The sequence below is a fragment of the Gobio gobio genome, assembly GCF_949357685.1.
Source record: "Gobio gobio genome assembly, chromosome: 21".
In the NCBI taxonomy this organism is placed as follows: Eukaryota; Metazoa; Chordata; class Actinopteri; order Cypriniformes; family Gobionidae; genus Gobio; species Gobio gobio.
In genome coordinates this window covers 36,175,617-36,197,651 of record NC_137117.1, presented here as the reverse complement: position 1 = coordinate 36,197,651, position 22,035 = coordinate 36,175,617, and the positions used below count along the sequence as shown (strand labels likewise).

The 22,035-nt window shown below is 37.7% G+C and overlaps 1 protein-coding gene across 2 annotated transcripts in view; it reads left to right on the top strand.

Annotated features, from left to right (window-relative positions):
* The window catches only part of nav1a (neuron navigator 1a), a 134,597-nt gene that overhangs the window by 74,958 nt on the left and 37,604 nt on the right, over positions 1 to 22,035 (top strand). For both annotated transcript variants that reach the window (XM_079802941.1, XM_079802942.1), the window contains 2 exons: positions 13,337 to 13,475; positions 17,647 to 17,944. In XM_079802941.1, the coding sequence (XP_079659067.1) occupies positions 13,337 to 13,475; positions 17,647 to 17,944 (437 nt within the window). The remainder of the gene's footprint in view (positions 1 to 13,336; positions 13,476 to 17,646; positions 17,945 to 22,035) is intronic.

The window sequence follows — 22,035 nt, the reverse complement described above, 5'->3', positions numbered from 1 at the left end:
TGACATATTAGGCAGACGATAAGAGTAAATATATGCATATTTGATAATGTTTCATATTTGGAACTTTTACTGTTCGTATTTCTTTTTCATTATTTCTTTAAATCACTTGTAATCCTTTAATAATTTAAATCCTTTAAATGAACCAATAAGACCAATACACCCCCCCCCCCCCCCCCCCGGCCCTGCATTGTATAATGTTTATTTCTGCATTATTTCGGTTTGTTGGCAAGTTTTAATGGAGAGTATTGATTGACAAAACTCCATAATGCTGGTCAAGCATGTGTCCTTCCCATACATTTGGCATTGAAGAATGAGGAACGTGGAACATTTTAAATCACAAGATTCCAATAACCACTGCAGAACATTCAAATGATTTTCATTCAAATAAGCCAGCAGAGTTTTTAGATAATTCCAGTTAACCTCAGCAGCGCTGGTTCCTCGTGTCTCTGCGCCCGTGCTGAGCTACAGAAGGATTAGTTTTTGAATCCATGCCTGAGTATTGTTATGGTGAAGTGCGTGCAGTTGGTCTTCAGCAGCTGGAAGGAGAAGGAGGAGGAAGAGGCCGCGCTGGGTTTAACAGTGGCCACAGCTGCTATGAGTTAGGCCGGGGTCTGGGAGGAGCGCGCTTCATTCACTCTACCTCTCTGTCCTCCCCTTTGCCTGTCCCCCACTTTCAAACCAAAACACTTCCCTCAGCATCCTGGATTCAAACGGGAGTATGTCCGTTAAATCAACCGACAACACTGGAGGGGAGCCATGAGAAACTCGAACTCCAAGAACATGTGATACTTGGGATGGAGCTCATTGGTTTAGATGGCCTTCAAAGTCATATCTGCCATTATTAAAGAGGGGCTATTGTGCTTTTTTTACATGTTCAACTATCTATGTAATGTTGCTGTGTTTGAGCATGAACAAGGTCTGAAAAGCACATAGTCACCCCTAAGGGAGTTATTCTCCATATTACGCAATGTTTCTGAACTCCCTAAGATGCACAGTCTTGACTTTTCTTCCAGGAATGAACATGTCACACTATTCCTCATAAATAATTCCCGCCCAAGGCATGCACAAAATAAAGCGACGAGACATGGTTGAGTTGCGTTAGTAGTGTTGAAACTCGCAGTTATGGTATGGGACGGTGAGCATGATTCCACCAAGTACAACATGTTCCTGGATCAGCATCTTTGTTGATCCTGGAACAACATTCCAACAATGAAATCAGATTTGATGGACAAGTTTACAGTTAATGCCAAGTTTAGGCTTACAACCAGGGTTAGGTGCTTCTACATCAGCGTTATTCACCATCATTTCCCTCTGAGGGTTAGTTTTAGGACTAGGGATAGGGTTAGGACAATTTTTTTTTTGTCAACAGTCAACAATTTCCAGGAACATGTCTTATTAGGTAAAGTCACGGTGACCGATAAAGGACGTGACATATTCAAAACACACTCGAAGCGGTTAATCAATCAAAACAAACTGATCCAGCCGACCAATCAGAGCACATTCCACTTTTCGGAAGGAGGAGCTTCATAGAGACCGGAACTAAACAGAGCGTTACTGACAGACTGGGAATAGAGGAGCTGCAACAATGTCAAATATGTGAAAAATAATGTGTTTTTGAACATTCAAGCCTGAAAACATATTCTAGTAGACCCCCAAAAAACAAAATCAAGGCTTTGTAAAAGGGCATAATAAAGCCTCTTTAAAATATTGGGGATCATTTTGCCCCCTGCTGTGGCTATATTGGCATGGGTTAAAAACCCATATTGATCGACCTATATTTGTATCACATCTTTAATAGATTCTTAATAGAAGAGACATAATGGTGTTTTTGGGTCAGGATGCCCAAATCTAAGGATTGGCCTTGATTTTTTAGTAATTATACAGTGGAAAAGACTTCCACATGCATAGCTTAGTTTTGTTCATAAGGCCCAGATTAAGCCTATACCAAAACTGCCAGGGATTTTCAATAGAGATTCCCCTCTGAGCAGTTTCATTAAGCTTAATCTGTGCCTGGGAAAATGGCCATTAAAATCCCAATCAGCTATTAATTATAGACCAAAACAAGTCTTAATCTTGGTAGCCCTTAAGTGTCAAATTTAAACACTTTGAGGTGAGAAGAAAACGATTACAGGTGGGATCGTGCTTCAGAACAGCGTGAATTAATTTCTTGCTGACCATAAATCTTTGTGCTTGCTCAATATTTTGAGTTTCCCTGGCTTTCTGTGCTGTACAAACTGTTGCTTAATACCTTCGAGTCTGGTTCACATGATTTGGGTTCGCAGAAATCAACTTAACAGAGTTCACGAGACTGTGAGCAATGGAACGGACTGTCTGTAGGGGCCTACAGGAAATCCAGTGAGAAGATGTTGGCCAAAATGTCCAGCTTACTCATGTTTGCTCAGCGTCATGCTGATGAATGTTCTGTATACATATTGTTTCACAAGGATGAAGTTAGTCAAAGATAATACATTTTAAGGATAGGGATGACTAAGGATGGTCGACTAGTCATCCAACAACCAACTAGACAGCTAGTGAGACTGACGTGAGTTTATCTACATTTGAAAATGAAAATAAGGAATGGTTTCCTTAAGGATTTCTTCAAAATGTAGACACTTAAAAATTGACTTTTATTGGTAAATCCTCACTTAGTCAGGTCAATTAAGTCAGAATAGTAATTAAATAAGAAATTAGCTTGATCTATTACTAACTATACACTAGTGTTCAAAAGTTTGGAGTTAATTTCAAATGAATGCTGAGAATCGATACGCTGGCGCCAAATATCGATATTTTAATGAATAAAATAAGGCGCTCTAAATAGATTTCACTGCTCCCAACGTCGCTACTTCATGGTTCCTCGAAGTGGGACTCAACACATGAATGAGGGAAACGTGAACATAAGTTAACTAGTCTTTTAACAGGATGGCGGACAGTGTGAGTAAAATAGTCCAAAGTCTGGAAAACCTGCACTTAACCTTTTCACGGGCATTTTGTTTTCACAGATATCGTTATGTATCATTATAGGATTGTCTAGCAGAGTGTCCCTCGATTAGCTGACATGAGACGCAGCCACACAGACAGGACATTGACAAACACACACACACGCACACAGACAGGACATTGACATACAGCGCGTTCTCTTGTGTCTTGTCGCGCTTGGAAGCATTTACATGAATGGGAGCGTGATCATGTAACGCTAGGCAAAAATGGATATAAAAACGGACGCTGCGTTATTTGCGTTAAATATTTTTACCGCGTTAAGCTGAAAAATGAATCGCCCGCGTTAACGCGTTCATTTGCCCAGCCCTACTTATCACAGAATTGCTGTATCGTGATATTATCGGTATCGTGAGCCATGTATCGTATCGTATCATGTGGTACCCTGTGATTCCCACCCTTATTTCTTGAGCATCAAATCAGCATATCAGAATGAGTTCTGAAGGGTCATGTGAGACTGAAGACTGGAGTAATGATGCTGAAAATTCAGCTTTGATCACAGGAATAAATAACATTTTAAAATATATTACAATAGAAAACAGTTCTTTCTCATATAAATGCAGCCTTGGTGACGTAGACAGGATTTATTTTTTACCTACTCTAAACTTTGGAACAGCCGTGCATTTATCCATTGTAGTAGTTTCAGTAATAAAATAATATGTTGAAGATATGTAGCTTGTCCACACCCCCTTCAACCGGTCCAAGCACCTCTCGAAACTTACACACATCTGTCATAATCAGGACAGATGGAATAATGTGTCATTATTGGGAAGTTGCTCTAACTTGATGTATAATCCTCACTAATCCCTTTTGTACAGGCTTATTTGCTTTGGTAGGCTTTCGAAACCAAACCTGTTATTTTATCGTGCTGTTTTTCATTGTAATACGTGCAATGGAAATGTTGTCAGGGAGGAAATACATTTCTGTTTTCGCATGAAAAGCTGGACGATCAGATAAATGACTGGTCCCGGTGAGAACTGCACTCAGCGTAACACTGTTGGGCCATGGACAGCTTTTGGCAGACAGAGACCCTCTGTGACCTGTCTCCATATGTTTAACATACAGACGAACATGGAGAAGGCGTCCGTGTCATCTAAAGGTCATCCGACAATCCATCAATTTAACTCTCAAACCCATTTGAAGATGATAAGCTGTCAAAACCGAATTATAATGCATGCATCTTTCATAAGCAGCGTGCATTTGATAAGCTGTCTTGGTCCAGCGTTGTCAGGCCAATCTGTTCTCCAAAGCTTAGCTGGATAGGTGGTCCTACACCCCGTATTGTAGACCATCTGTGCCACCAGTCGCAGCCATTTCTCCGCCCACTCTTCACACACACACATAAAATGTACCTGCTACGGCAGACACAAATGATAATCAGAATGCTTATTAAATTCAAGATCCTCTGAATGAGGGCTGAAATAAGTGGGATATTGTACAGGGAGATTGTGAACAAAGACGCAGGTGACCGTTAGTGCCCTTGACATCAAAACGCATGCAGAGGGGCATTATTGTAGATGACGTACACTGTGCATCTTTTTAAAATATTTATTTTCTATTACTATTTTTATGTTAGCAAATCTTGATTGTAGGTCAACATTGTAATATATTTTATAATAGTACTCTTCTGTTTTAATCAGGTCTGGGATTTGACTAGTACAAATATTATAATTAATGGCTGTCAAATAATATGAGATCAAAAGAGCTGAATGCGTAATAGTAGTTAAAAAATAATTATTACATTTATGTGTGAAATATTTGAAATGTAATATATATTGTCACCCCAGGACATCAACTTTCACTTTAAAAAAATGTCATGCCAACTACCCTTTTATTTATAAACCACATCAAAGTTGAGCAAATAGTGTACTTCTATATACATAGATATTACACACTATCTACTATACTGATTGCTATCTTTAAAAAAATCTTGGTGGGCAGCCGAGTCTACAGTACACCTGAGCCAAGTTTGGCAGTATATGTTGGCTAGAACCATGCCTTTGTTCTCGCCTGAGGGGACAACTGTAGCATTGCTTCACAATGGTGCATTTCATGCAACAGCCATCATTTTCAAATCAGCTTGAACACATGTGTGGCTAGAATGCCTTGTGTCTTTTTGGTTGAGTCCATATGGTTGATAAAAAGCATGTTTTATATGGTAGATTTAAGTGTTGGACACGCGTGTCGTTTTCGCCCTTAGCCGTCGCTCCCTCTGTGGATCCTGTGTGACCAGTTGCCGTTGATGAAAGAGGATCTGCCACCTGTCATTTGGCATTCCAGTGTTTTGCTAAGCTGGGCAAATTGGGATGGGCAAAGCACGAATTATGCTGAACATGTAGGCAATTGATATATGCTTCTGTATGTGTTGAAGATAAAGGCCATATGCTACTGGCGACATATTCAATTACTGTCTAGTAGAAACTTGGAGTCAAAAGCAGGGCTGTATTGTTGTATTGTGTGTGTGTGTGTGTGTTTATATATGTTTATATAAGTTTGACTGTACTGTATATATATATATTACAGTATGTACAGTCAAACTTATTCAGACACCATATTTTTACTAGTAGGTACAGGACACTTTATGTAAATGAGGACAGCAAAATAAAGTAAACTGTGACATATTATACCCCAAAATTCTTTATACAGTGACTACCAGTAAAATTGATTCAGATTCATGTTCAGACACTTTGACCTGACCATGTTTTGCTTGGTATTTGTTTTTTTGTTGTTTTTTTTTAAATTGCTAATCAACCTTTTACACCACAGACTGAACACAATGAAGCATTGCTTGGTCTTTGGTTGACCTAAACTGGTATTATCTAATTGTGTAGTTAAATGTAACAGCTGATTGGTTGATTGTAATCCATTACGTACCTTTCTATCAAAGTTATCTGACATTATAAAGATTAATTTGTTCTGGCACAGTTTAACTCTTGTCATTGAGTTCTTGAGTTCTTGTCATATTTTATTAATACCATTTTCTAAACTATAGCGAATATGCATATTTGCTACACCACCTGGATCTAAGTCAGGGTACTGTTTATGTGTAATTTCTAGTATTTTTTAAACCAAATCTATACATTTTTGGGTTTAACAAACACTTCCTGGATTTGAAAGATGTGAGGACCCAAGATATACACCTGAGGAACACCGCATAAAAAACACCAAGTAAAGACTGCTCATTGTTGTCCGTTTGTGTTGTCCATATTTACTTTTTGTATTTGATATATGTGTGGACAGATGCCATGAGTAAACTCATTCTTACTACCATGAAATCCCCAAATAGCACTTGGATGCCTTCTTTAGAAACAAACTATTGCTGTTATCTGCTTGCCTTGCATCCATGCAATTAAAGTTAATGTTTGGTTAAGGGTGGAGGGGATGGGTATAGGAGGACACTTTATCTTCAAATCACTCTTTTTTTTTTTTTTCTTCTAGCTGGCGGGGCTCGGGCTCTCTGCAATTACGGTGCAGCCTTGACACAATGTTATTGTGTTTTTTGAGAGCCCTGTTCTGGGAAGGGAGGACAGATAGAGGAGTGTGCTTCAGTTGGAGAAAGACGGCTCTAACAGCACTAGCATAATTAGCTCAGCGGTGTCTGTCTATTTGACTGTCTTTTTGTTTTTATTTAGCCTTGAGAACGATTGCGGGTTTTTTTTCTAATAAAGGACAGAATGCAGTTTGTATTTGTTTGCTGAAAATGTGCACTGGATGTGGAAGTTTATGTTGATTCAGTATGGCTCTAAATTGATGTTACGATTAGGCTGCCTGTCCACCAAAGCATTTTTATCCAGCTGAAAATGCTAGACGCTCTGCAGAAAACGCCTAGCTGTGAACGCCTGAGGGCGTTTCGGCAGTGCAGCGTTTTTTTATTTTTATTTCATTTGAGACGCTTTGCTTGCTATGATACAGAATATCCACATGTAACTAGTGTAACTAGTATCTCATTTCACAGATAGTTGGTTTCTGTATTGTTTCTATATAAAATGTGATACAATGTGAAGTATTTGCACTGGCTCTTGTTTTAAATTATTTTGTTCCGTTATTATGGTTGTTATCATCTGTTGACGTTGTACACACAGAATGTGGCGGTTGGTTGGTGTGTTATTTGTCCCGCCCCTCCTCTACTGTGAAGGTGAAAAAATAAGCCAGCCTCAAGAGAAAAAAAACGCTTTGGAGGACACACAGCCTTAAAGTCAGAGCCGTAGTGCAGCAGTAAGTAGTGTTCTAAAACATGTTGGGCTCTGGTGCTCATGCAGGTAATCTAGATTCGAGATTTGTTACTATATCACTAAATATCTCACTATGATGATAAAAAAAGATCTTTTAAAGAAATTAAAATTCACCTAGGCATTTTTTACAAAGGGTTTCACTCATGGAAGGAAAATGTGTGACGCAAAATGTGAAACAGTTTCATGTTGACTTTAAAGCTGAATTTGAGTCCTGTGCTTCCATTAGCCTTTTTTATAATCCTTTAATCTGAGGGCACAGGAGGTTACAGTATTTTGTGTTATCAGTGCTGTTTAAGCCACTTCTGCTTCTCATTAGTTTTTTGTTTTTTTTTTCTCGGAAGAACTAAAGCCCTATGAGGTCCATCTGGTTTAAAAAAAAAACTTAAATTCACACCCATGGACACTATGAACAGGGCTGGCCAGGGGAGCGCAGCATCTCCAAAAGGTCGCTGTGCTTATCTACATTTTCCCCTTCCACAGAACAACATCAAACACACACCGTTTTAGTCTGGCTTGATAGAAAACCACATGGTGTCTTTGGCATTCCTTTGAAGAGAGCCCGGTGTCTGTGTGATGCTGTAGAAGCTGAGGTTTTCAAGGTCTCCTCGTCCTCCTTTTTCACTTCACCTGCGGCAGAAATTCTGCAGGGAGGCTCTCCTTGTCGTATTGCACTTTTAAAGTGACACTTTCGTAAAATAAATCGAGATCACACAGATGAGATGTTCCCTGTGATTCAACTGATACATCATAGCTGTCAAGTTCACAGGTTTGAAGACAAATTGCAGTGTTTTAAGTTGCACATATGGCACTCTTGCCGTCTATCAAAAAAAAAAAAAAAAAAAAAAAACAGCTGCCAAATGAGACGTTGCATCTCATAGATGTTCCCAGCTGTAGAGGTAAACACGAGATATGCACACCATCATGACATGCTGTCGTCTCATGTCTGGAGATGAGGATTTTGAGCGTAATCACAGAGCTTGACGCTTGAGGTGTTCCAAACAGCCCTGAAACCTGAACCCTGATCATTATCGCTCATAAAGAGGCCGTCAGTGTTTCACCTCGGGGCTGGCCGTCTCACAAAACAGCTGAACGTGCTTAGATATCTTATAATGACAGACTCCTCGCAATATGCCGCTACTTAATCCAATCTTTAGGTGTCACCGGGACATCGGAGGAATTTAAAGCATCTGGAAAATGGAGACTGGAGGTGGAAATGGAGGGAAAGTGTGGAAACTGTATTGTGTTTTGTGGATGAGGTTCAAAGGCCATTATGACGCCTCAAAGCCGCTGAAGAATTGGATTGGAATAATTTGACTTTTTTTAGTTGACTTCAGCTTTAAATGTTTATTTTATTTAGTTTTTTTGTTTAGTTTAGTTTTTTTCTTTGCCTGGTTTTTGTTTTGTGTTTTGCTTAGTTTTTGCTTTGCCTTGTTTCGTTTATTTTTTTTTTTTGCTCTGCTTGTTTTTTTGCTTTGCTTGGTTATTGTTTTGTGTTTTGTTTTTCTTTGCTTGGTTTTTGCTTTGTTTTTGCTTTGCTTGGTTTACGTTTTACTTAGTTTTTTGTTTTTTTTACTTTGTTTTTGTTTTGTGTTTTTCTTTGTGCTTTTTTGTTGCTTTGCTTTGCTTGGTTTTTGTTTTGTTTTGTGTTTGGCTTTACTTGGTTTTTTTTGTGCTTTGCATGGTTTTGCTTTGCTTTACTTTTTTACTTTCCGTTTTTTTGTTTTCTGTGGGGTTTTTTTGTTTTGTTTTTGTACAGATTTTTAAGATGTAATATGAATAGAAAGTATTTTTATTTCCAAGTCTTCTTTTTAAACTCATAAAATACTATCGCTGCCTTAGACATTGGCTTTCAGGGAAAAATAATAATGTGAATAGACGCTTGGCACTCTTTTTATTTATCGCCTATATTTTAGTAATCATCATAAATTAGGTATAATTCAAAAGCTTACAAACTCAAAAGTCATCTTGTGAAACCATTTTGGAATTGAACTTTGTATTAACATGGAAACGGTACTTTAAATTATTTTAGCAGGCTCCTCTCCTAGTGGGCAGTGTCAGGTTTCATATTTCATACAAAATTTATTTGAACCTTTTCTAATCTTGACAAAACACATACCGTCGTAAAGGTCTGAGACGCAAGGCTCCATATTTGGTGACTGTATCAAAAAAAGAACGCATCAAAAAAGAAATTTCAATGGAATGTGGGTGACACCCAGTGGCAATTTTTGGTCCAGCGCCTAAAATATCATAGGAACTTCAATTTATGTGATATCAACTTCAAATTTGGTACACAGTTTGGCTAGACATATGGCTTTGATTTTATTGTAATTTTAGAGTAAAACTTATACTTATATAAAATAAAGAAATATTTAATTCAGTACATTTGACTTTATTACAGTCATTTAAACTTCCCTAAAGCTAAAGTGCTTTTAAAACAAGACCAATCTTAGGTCTATATTCCAAAGCATTCTTGAATTACAACCATTTAAGTTTGAATTTGCGTTTTCAGACAGACTCACAAAGATGAGAAGGCCCTGTGATTGTGTTTTGTTTGTTTCTATAAAGGCAACAGTTACATAACACACATTTTATCTTCTAGGAACCGGTCAGGTTCCTTTGACACAACAAGCTTATCAATTGTTACTTCTGTTTGGAAGAGTTTTAGCTGTCTTTTTTCACCATATATGCTCAGTGATGTGAGGATGGCCTTATCACTTTCTCAGGGTTTATCAGGTCCTGTGCAACAAGATGTGTTCTTATCTCAAAGGCACCTTCCATTCTGGAGTGTTTGCTTCCTGATACACCAGGACCAGACAAAAACAGATATCCTTGTGCATTTTCAATGAGATTCTGATCGAAAAACATTGAAAGTAAAGCATCCAACACTTTATGTTACTCTGAAATCACGCAATTGAATGCAGGGAAACAGATCATCTCTACTCATAGCAGGTGGTGTCACTGACCATGTGCACATACATATCATTTTCAAATTATAGCCTTTATTCTCAAAATAGGTGTTACTATGCCCCACAGCAACTGGAATATACCTTTATAGGCTACACAGTAATCGTCATATTCCAGATTAATTTAAGACATGCAGTAATTTAGTAGTCCAGCACAGTAATATAATCTGCTGTTTAATTCAGTATTATTAATAAGAGTGATGAATTACAAAATGTAGGCCACGGTGCTTTATTTGAATGTATGCAAAAACATAATCTGCCCTCTATTCAAGAAATTGTTGCTTCCATTGCTTAGATTTAAGTTATATAAATGATACATAAATTAGCACAGATATAAATGACTATTCCAATTACATTAGATTAAGTGAAAAAGGTGTTTACACGACAAAGGATTCAGTTTAATACAGGCATATGCCAGGTGTTTACTCTTAATCTAGTTATAGGGTTAATGTTTACATAAAGCATACATAATCAGGATAACACCTTAGGGTCCAATTCTCACTATTAACTAGTTGCTTAATAGCATGCATTTTATTAGGATATTGGCTGTTTATTAATACTTATGAAGCACATATTAATGCCTTATTCTGCATAAGCATATTCTACATCCCTCAATACCTAAACTTAACAACTACCTTATTAACTATTAATAAACAGTAATTAGGAGTTTTTTGAGGCAAAAGTCGTAGTTAATAGTCTGTTAATAGTGAGAATTGGACCTTAAACTAAAGTGCGACCATAATCAGAATATGAACAAATTCTGATTAACGTAAGGATATTCATTTAGCACTTTGAGATTTGTTCCAAATGTAAAGTGCAGTACAAATAAAATGTATTAAATTAAATTAAATTAATTCATGTGCATCTAAACTAAGATGTATCAGTGTAACGCCATGCCTGAATCACATTCTGGGCACTCGGTGCAGTGCGACACTAGGCTCGATGCAAGTGTTTTAGGCTAGTTTCAGCCCAACAAGTTATCATTTTCACGTCCTATGCAATGTTGCGCTCGCGCCCATCTGTTCGCCCATGGGCGTGCTGGTCTGAAAACCAGGAGTGTTCAGGCGCATTGTTGGTGCATTGCTATTTTGAGGAACTATAAACGACTTTGCCATTGACCAACAAAAACCTGGTCTAAAGTCAATAGTGCAGTATTTATTGTGTTATTTAAAGAGCGCATTAGTAATATGCGCCTAGGTGGGTCCACAATGCGCGTACACTCTGCTTATTACACACTCAGGGACGCGCAGCAGCACACACAACATGTTTAAATATTAAAAGGATTACAATGTAAAAGATTATTATCGTGTACATAAAGATAAAAATGCCTACATGTCATAATGGATAGTCATTGCATGTATCAGAATCACCTATTTGTAGTAATGATGAATGAAATTGGCGAATTATTTGACCAATCGTGCCAATGCACACATGTATTTAAACTCGTCTATATTCCGCCATGCAAATAGTGAATCCGCCATGGTGCAAGCGCAACTGGCTTTAAAAGGGAATGGGAGATGAGACTCTGATTGGTTTATTGCACGTCATGCCCCAAAACACACCCATAACTTATTAAAGGGTTAGTTCACCCAAAAATGAAAATTCTGTCATTAATTACTCACCCTTATGTCGTTCGAGACCCGTAAGACCTCCATTCATATTCGGAACAGAAATGAAGATATTTTTGTTGAAAGCTGATGGCTGAGAAAGGCTTCAGATAGGCCTCCATTGGCATTCAGTACACTTTTACTCCCAAGACCGATAAAAGGCACTTAAAATGTCGTTACAAAGTCCATCTCACCACAGTGACTCTACAATAATCTTACGATGCGACGACAATAGTTTTTGTGCGCAAAAAAAAATCAAAATAACACCTTTTTCCAGCTTGTTATTGCCTTCCGCGTGTGCCTCCACGACGCATGCGCGAGAATATGACGTAGCGCCGGGGTTCGGGAATCCATGAAATGCACACTTTAGCCCGATTTTGAGCACTACGCCGAGACCTAAAGCACGATCAATGTAGAATCCAACAGCTGAGATACGCGCGTCTTCCTCTGATTGTAAAAAAATCACTTCTGGGTCATCTGTCCGAACGCCGGATCTGCGTCATATTCTCGCGCATGTGTCGTGGAGGCACACACGGAAGGCAGTAACAAGTTGGAAAAAGGTGTTATTTTGATTTTTTTTGCGCACAAAAACTATTGTCGTCGCATCGTAAGATTATTGTAGAGTCACTGTGGTGAGATGGACTTTGTAACGATGTTTTGAGTGCCTTTTATCCGTCTTGGGAGTATAAGTGTACTGAATGCCAACGGAGGCCTGTCTGAAGCCTTTCTCAGCCATCAGCTTTCAACAAAAATATCTTCATTTGTGTTCCGAATATGAACGGAGGTCTTACGGGTCTCGAACGACGTGAGGGTGAGTAATTAATGACAGAATTTTCATTTTTGGGTGAACTAACTCTTTAAGAGTCTATACAACCCCTTTGGACCATTTTTCCCGTCGTTAAACTAGCAAAAGTGGATCCGGACACGCCCTTAGTGCACTCGCAATAGGGCCCTCTGTCTTATTCACATTATTATTTTTCCCTGAAAGCCATTAATAAAGGTAGTTAATATTAATCGCAACCAAACCAGGCATGGTTTAAATTTCACGACCATTCTCCATCCTCTGTTTATCCTTTCTGTTATTACATCCCACTGTACCTTTTAAGACCTCTATGTAAATGACCTCTGTCATGACTGGCTGACATGCGTGTAGTGCCGTAGTTCACATGGCAGGCAGAGCTGCTGAATGCTAAGTAGTTAAATACTGAATACTTAATGATATGTAAACGTGCACAGTTATGGTAATGTGCACATGATTATGATGGTTGTCATTATCATAATGATTTTCTGAATGACCTGTTTTTGCACTTTAGTTTTCATTAATGCTCTGTATGGACTGGTGAGGGCTGTATTAGAGTAGATCAATGTACTACATAGTATTTCTTCTAAAAGAGCAAGAAAAACATGTTTTCCAAGATATGTTTCTTTTAAGCAATTCATTATTAATTGAACTACTTTGCATACAACATTAATAATTCATCATGACTTAATTATGACCTGGATCAGTAGAGTGATGGCATTTCGTGTGTTTTCTCTGCAGTTGGGATGAAAGCAGCTCCATCAGCAGCGGTTTGAGCGACGGTTCAGACAACCTCAGCTCAGAGGAGTTCAACGCAGGCTCCTCCCTCAACTCCCTGCCAACGACTCCCATTGGCTCCCGGCGAAACTCTGCCATTGTGGTAATTCACTTCTAATTGGATTGAAATATTGCTCTCACAGTCTGTGTTTCTGCTTCAATGTTTGGTTATTTTCTTGACACACGGTACTGGATCAGTCGAGCCCAAGCACACAGTACTTACTGCTAATGGGATGAATGTGTTACAAACCGCTAACCGCTTTAGAGTGAAAGAGTGCACACTGACTCAGTCGATACTCATCTGAAATCTATCACCGCAGAGCACAGACAACACAGTTTATCCCACCCAAAGACACTGATGTGACTCTTCTCTGGCCAAGAAGTCTTCGGGGAGTTTCTGGTTTCGTTCTTAATGATGAACTCCCATGTAGTGTTATGTACTGTGTGTTTGTGTTGGTTAGGATTTGTTGAAGACCACACTGCTTACTGGTTTAGTTTCAGCCATTCAGGCTACCTAAAATCACTGTTTCTTGGCACTGTGAGAACCATTTGACCGCATTATTACTGTACAGATGTGCCACACACGCAAAAAAGAAAACATTTATCTATATGTCGATTAAAATGTGAATAACTGTTTTCTTCTGAGGAACTTATGAGAAGCTATGAGGTACAGTACATGTCGATCCTAAAATATAGGAAAATATATACTCCTTATGCTCACCAAGGCTGCATTTATTTGACCAAAAATACAGGTAATATCGTGAAATAGTATTACAATTATTTTAAAATCTATCATCATTACTCCAGTCTTCAGTGTTACATGATCCTTCGTAAATTATTCTATGATGATTTGATGCTCAAAAACATGTTTTTTTTATTATTATTATCAATGTTGAAAACCGTTGTGATGCATCATTTATGAATACAAATATTAATTTCTCAAAAAACGAAGCAAAACAACAACTCTGACCCCAAACTTTTGAACGGTAGTGTACATTGCCATCAAAAGTTTTTGATCGGTAAGATTTTATATTTTAGAAAATATATTAAAATAGAAAATTTTTATTACATTTATAACAATATTACTGTTTTTTTTTTTTTGTGTATAATTTTCAGCCTTGTCGAGCAAAAGAGACTTATTTTAAAAACATAAACAATCTTACAGATCAAAAACATTTGAACGTCAGTGTATTTCCAAGAATTTCCAATGGGAAAAAGAAAAAAGAAAGGAAAATTTGAAGTCATCTTGGACCGTAGAGCTGAAAGCAGAAATTATACACTTCTCGTTTAAGACAAAAAAGGCATATTGAATCAGAGATAAGCAGTGTAAGGACTGCGTCAATGGCATGCTGTTCTAAACTTTAATTTTGCTGGACCCTTTCAAAATCTTCTCCATCAAACAGATCAATGTTCTTCGAAACCCCCCACAGACTCGCATAGCAGCTTTGCCCTCCTCTTCAGTTTATTGTACTCATGAGGAACAGTCCCCGGCTTCTTTCTTGATCTGAGCCACACGGCTGTCTTTGCCAGAAGAAGGAAATGACATGTCAACATCACAGTTATACAAACATCAAAGTTCAGACAGGTTTAATTGGTCAAATATGTGAGCTTGCCCGTATCCCATAATTCCTAGGAAGGGAGCAGACATTCCTGAAATGACATCAACCTTTCACAAAGGCTTATTTACATTTAATAAAGCAGGTATGCCCCTCCACTGGGCTTCTCCTTAAGCCGGACATGGTCCATTAAACCTGGGAACATTGTCAGACTCACTCCTCTTACTTTAATTTCACAAAGTTAAGGAGTTGATAAGTCTTGTAAAGTTTCTTTATGGTTTTATTACTTATTTTTTGTTTAATGTCAGTAACACAACTATCTTAAAGGTTGTAATTCTTTCATAAATCACATTGCTATTCATTTCGACCTGATGTAATATAATATGTAGACCACCTATATAAAACATCTAAAAACCACATTTTCTGATTCAAATTGAACTTTCTATTCATCAAAGAATTCTGAAAATAAAAAATATTTAGCTGCACAACTGTTTTGAACATTGATAATAATCATAAATGTTTCTTGAGCATCAAATCATCATATCAGAGTGATTTCTGAAGGATCATGTGACACTGAAGACTGGAGGAATGATGCTGAAAATTCAGCTTTCATCACAGAATAAATTACCTTTTTAAAACATAATAAAATATATTAAAAACATAATAATTGTAATAATATTTCACAATTTTACTGAATTTTTACTTTTTGTTGATTGTTGATGCAATAAATACAGCCTAGGTGAGAAGACAATTTTGAAATTAATAGTTAATAAATAAAATAATCCTACCAAACCTAAACTTTGTACTGTATATTACATATTTTAATTTAATTTACCAGTTAACTGTACCTTTTACTTTTACCATGTTGGTTTCACTACTGCATTGCATGACTAAAAATACTGAAAAAATGACGGCTATATATAGTAGTAATAGTTCAGCCTGTAAATCTTTTAATGCAAATCAAGTTTAACATAAACTTGACACTTGACACAAACACTCACACCTCTGCGAATATATCCCAGTAAACCTATGACAACGAGAAGCAGAAAGATCGAGCCAAAAGTAAACAGACTGTTCTGGAGAAGAAACACTGCTCTGATGTTCTGATGTATCTCAGCGTGTGTAACTTCTGCTCTTCTCCACGGTTTGTGTTGGAATGTGACCACAGTGCATCTCATAAAGCAGAAATGGACTCTGAAACAGAACTTCCATGTTTGGTGGTTTGATCTGACATTAAAATACTGTTGCTTTTCCCCCCGACATTTACCAGAGAGTGGTTCTCATCATGTGCTGGTTTCAGAATGCTATATTATGTAAAAAAAACTTTTTCTGACAAACAAACAAAAACTAAAAAAATTTAGTTAAAAAATACAAAATTAAAGGGGTCATCATGACATGGATTTTTTATTTTAATATTATTTTATTTTATTTTTATCTGGCTGTAGAAAGCGCTCGACGAAGGAGATGAGGGCAACAAAAACCTCTTTAATCTCAATAACATGCAGAGAGAGTTCAGGACACGTTAACACAAGCATGTGTAGACAAACAATAACCGACAAAGGACTGAACAGAACAGGGAGTATAAATACACAAGGTAATGGAGGGAACTAGTTAGACACAGGTGGAGTTGATAAACTAATCAGGGATAAACGAGAACAGGTGAAGACAAGACAAACGTAATTGTGACAGGCTCCTTTAAGGCTTGTCAGTAAACGGCCACTGTTATGATTGGCTAACAGTAAAATGTACTTCAACAATAAACTTGTTGTTAAGGATGTTTTAATGGTACAATATAATAATGGACCTTTAAAAGTAATTTAGCTTAATTTATAGAATGAAACAGAATGATCAAATAGGGAAGAAATTATGACATATGCTTTGGAATTTGCAAAGTAGTTCAGAAATGTAACATTGTAAGGGGCTGTTCACACAGAATGCTCTTTTTCCATTCCAGTGTACTATTTTTTCATTGTTTTTCAATGTAAACGTGCTAGATGGACGCCTTTAACCACCACACTTGTGTCTTTTGCAGCACCTTGCACATGATATTATATATATATATATATAATATATATATAAAAATGCGGCTCTCAAGTTAAAAGAAGTCACTGTTAGACGGTAGGGGGCGCTATTATTCTTCTGAAAGAGGACTGAACCTCCTGATCAAAACACAGGTGAAGAAGAAGCAGAAACAAGCAATATCATATGTAATCATATGCATATTTGACGTGATCATCACCATTCAACAGCATATAAATCAAAACTGGTTAATGTTACTGAATGAAATGTCGACCCAGGGCGAGCTATAGGACTTTGCAAGCATTAGGGGTGTTGATAGACTCGATCTACTCCATCTGTGTTGTTCTGAATCCGATCTGGATGTTGTCTTTGACAAAAACTGGATTTTTATCACATTTTGCTCAAAATGATGCTTTTTTATGAAACACCCACATTCACTTACCCAAATAAATAAAGCAGATGCTCTGTTGTTATTTTTTTTTTAATATATTGCATATTTAGATATTCATACAATAAAATAATATAGGGGCCATGACATTTTTGTGAAAATGATCAAAAATGCTGGCGGCTGACATCTTTCTTCAAAAAAGCTGTCAGGTTGTTAACCAGCCCTAATTTAAGCACTTTAGTGCCTTTTTAAAATATTTTTACCCTGAAATAGTCACTGACTGTTTATTTTAACGTTGACTCTTCCCACAGCTGCGCACTGATGCCGAGAAACGCTCGCTGGTTGAGAATGGCCTTTCCTGGTACAGCGAGGAGGGGAAGGCTCAATGCCGGAACGAGGGAGTATACGACACGGGCAGCCTTAAGGCCGAGTCATCCAGCAAGTGGAAAAAGAGCAGAACGCAGGAGGACGTGGCAGTCAAGGGTGAACTGAGGAAACCGCAGACGCTTGGCCACCCGCCCAGCGGACTGAAGAAGAGCCGTAACCCTCCAGTAGGCGTGACCTCGCCCATCACGCACACCTCACAGAGCATGCTCAAAGTGCCAGGAGGTCAGTGATATCACACACAGACATACATACAGCTGGGGGTATGGAAACACACCCTAAAACATGCAACACATGTCATCAGTCTCCCATGATTCCTGACGTTCCAGCCTCTAAATCTTCCCAAACACAGCCATAAAATAACTAATGAACAAACAGGTCACATATTCCTTTGGAAAAATAAAAACATTTGACAGAAAAAAGACCACATTCTGATTATAGGAGGATATTGGTATAAAATTAATGTGGATAGCATATATGTATCTGATGGGGTGCACTATATATATATATATATATATATATATATATATATATATATATATATATATATATATATATATATATATATATATATATATATATATATATATATATATATATATATATATATATATATATATATATATATATATATATATATATATATATATATATATATAGTATAGAGAGAGAGAGAATATTTAAATATAAATATAGATAGCTCTATTTTTTACATTAACACTAACTTAATTTTTAACAGAATGTAATCTTTTATAATATCTATTATTTTATATAATTTATCAGCAATAACATTAACATAGTTATCAGCATGTCATGCAGATTTTTAATATGACTCTTCTAATATTGATCATTTTGTAGATAAATGTTTGAGTTCACGTAGATACCTTTCACTTTTGATTTCTAATTTGAAGCACAGTAGGTCTAAATTTGTTCTCTGTGTCATTTCATTGTGGTCTAGACAAAACAATCAAGATATTAAAGAGATCTCTTTGGTGATTATTCGTTTCTACTGGGTTTTAATGTTTTCGTTTGAGAGTATTAGGTGACCTTTGAGTCAACAAACCGTGAAGTGATTACAGAGTCCAGCATCAATGGCTTTGACCTCATCTAGAAACAAAGGCACTCTTCTTATCTGCTTTATCTTTGAATGAAGCCCTCTATCTCAATGGCAAACTCAGTTGATGGCAATTAGTGCTGGATCATTAGATCCAATGCGGAGCTCCAACAAAGCCTGATTCTGCCGCTGGCATGGGTAGAAGAGCTGCTAGAGAAAGACGCCCTGTTCGGCTCAGTGCTGGAGTGGCGGGTTGGCATCAGATCTCGCCAGCTGTTGTCCTCCACTCGGGCAGGGGGGTTGGGTAGGGACATGATAACTGCTCTTGAAACCCTAAATCACCCAACACCACCCATTATTCCTCTGATTGTTTTAATCAGCCAGTTGATTCCCCTTTACCATTTATGACCAAAGAGTTAATGCTCTGAATCAAAAAAGCTACAAGGAATCAGTTGCACCTAGATGGATGGATGGATGGATGGATGGATGGATGGATGGATGGATGGATGGATGGATGGATGGATGGATGGATGGATGGATAAATGGATGGATGGATGGATGGATGGATGGATGGATGGATGGACGGACGGACGGACGGACAGACAGACAGACCAGAACGATAGATAGATGGATGGATGGATGGACAGACAGACCAGAACGATAGATCTATGGATGGATGGATGGATGGATGGATGGATGGATGGATGGATGGACGGACAGACAGACAGACCAGAACGATAGATAGATAGATAGATAGATAGATAGATAGATAGATAGATAGATAGATAGATAGATAGATAGATAGATAGATAGATAGATAGATAGATAGATAGATAGATAGATAGATAGATAGATAGATAGATAGATAGATAGATAGATCCAGACCAGAACGGTAGATGAATAGATGGATGGATGGATGGATGGATGGATGGATGGATGGATGGATGGACAGACAGACCAGAACGATAAATGGATGGATGGATGGATGGATGGACGGACAGACAGACAGACCAGAACAACAGATGGATGGATGGATGGACAGACAGACCAGAACGATAGATGGATGGATGGATGGATGGATGGATGGATGGATGGATGGATGGATGGATGGATGGATGGATGGATGAACGGACGGACGGACGGACCAGAACAACAGATGGATGGATGGATGGACAGACAGACCAGAACAACAGATGGATGGATGGATGGATGGACAGACAGACCAGAACGATAGATGGATGGATGGATGGATGGATGGATGGATGGATGGATGGATGGATGGATGGATGGATGGATGGATGGATGGATGGATGGATGGATGGATGGATGGACGGACGGACAGACAGACCAGAACGACAGATGGATGGATGGATGGACAGACAGACTAGAACGATGGATGGATGGATGGATGGATGGATGAATGGACAAACAGACCAGAACGAAAGATAGATGGATGGATGGATGATGGATGGAAACATTGTTGAATGTAATCTTTTGCAGATCTTTGTAATCTGTAGAGTTAATGCATTAAATCAAAAAGGCTTCAAGAAACCCGTTGTTGTTTTCTTCTTGTACGTTTAATGCCACCTTGCGGGGGTCCGTTTGCCATTACCAACAAAGCAAGAGGCACTGTGGGGAACACAGCGTTTATGCAGCTGGACCTGAAAGAGACCATCTGGATACTGTACAGTACGTGTTGGAAAATAAACCCATTTATCCCAAAAGAAACACGAAGCACGTCATGGTGTCATTTTAATGAAAGGCAGCCATGTTTGGTCTTTCATTCAGTCAGTGTGTGTTGACATGTAGCCAGCACGTCAACACTCATGCATATGTCTGCCATTCATGCGGTGTCCAATGCGGTCCAGCTTTCAAACGCACAGAAGAGGATGAATGACAGACTGGTGAAATTTAAGCAATTGCACCCAGTGAACTGCGCAACTCGATCTGCTTTATTCAGAAAACACACTTTAGACATTTTCTGCCCAAATGACACCGTTTCAGTGAAGCTGTCATGTCAGCTAATACAAGCAATCCGGTTTCTTGAGTACCAAAAATGGGAATCTCTTGAAATCAAAGCATTTTATTCTAATAGCTGGTTGTTACTTACAGTGTGAAACTGTGTTATTCTTGCTGCTGTAGGTTATGTTTATGAATTATAATTGCATTAGGTGTCTTTTTTTGGTGTCTTATTTTATGCCAAGGACCCCCAAATATGATGATCACTTTCCATGATTGTTTTAATGTTTTTCAAAAACGTCTCTTGTCGTCTCCCTAGCTATATTTATTTGATCCAAAATTGCATTAAAACAGTAATATTGTGAAATATGATTACTAATATTAATTTAAAAGAACTGTTTCTATTGTGATATATTTTTCAGAAATCACTCTAATATGATGATTTGATGCTCCAGAAACATTTCTGATTATATCAATGTTGAAAACAGTTGTGCTGCTTCATATTTTTTTTTGGAAAGTGAAACTGTGATACAGTAATATTATAAAGACTTTAAATCTTCATAATTCTTTTCTTTTTATTTATACAATATTTACTCAAAATCCCTTGCTAGAACAAAACTTAAATGCCATCTCTGTCTGTCATTCACAACGCGTGTTCACAGGGCGATCTGAGAACAGCGATTACATCCCATTATCGTTTTATATATATATATATATTTATAGAACTTTTGAGGAAGCAAGCCAACAGTTTGCAGAACACAATAGAAAACAGGAACAAGATATTTCTGTTGTTCCAGAGTGAAGATGTTTAAATGCTGGTAAACAGTTAAAAACATGATCCCCCCAATCATTTTCATGATGCCAAAGCAAAACATCTTCAACAATAAACTTTCAGTTCTATACCACTTCCTGCTCTTTTATGAAAGAGTTCATCAATGCAAACTGCAGTGAATGTGCCAGATTCAAATCAATTCATCATGAGTTTGAGACTGATTCATGAGTCTTTTTGCTTGATTTATTAAAAGAATCAGCCGATATCACATTTATTTAACCCTTAAACGCATACCTTGGGTCTTTAGTGACCCGGGACTTCATTCACTACCCTCCTCCTCATTCATTTTTTAAAGACAGACATCAACCTTATTAGTATTCCTCAATCAATTCATTATAAACAATATAACAAGAAAAAAAAATGCATAATGTATGTTTTCCCATTAATTTTTTGTAAAAATTGTGTTGGGTCAGCAATGGCCCGAGGTGTGTAAAAGTGTAGGTATATTTTTTTCGGCACAATAAAGCCCCG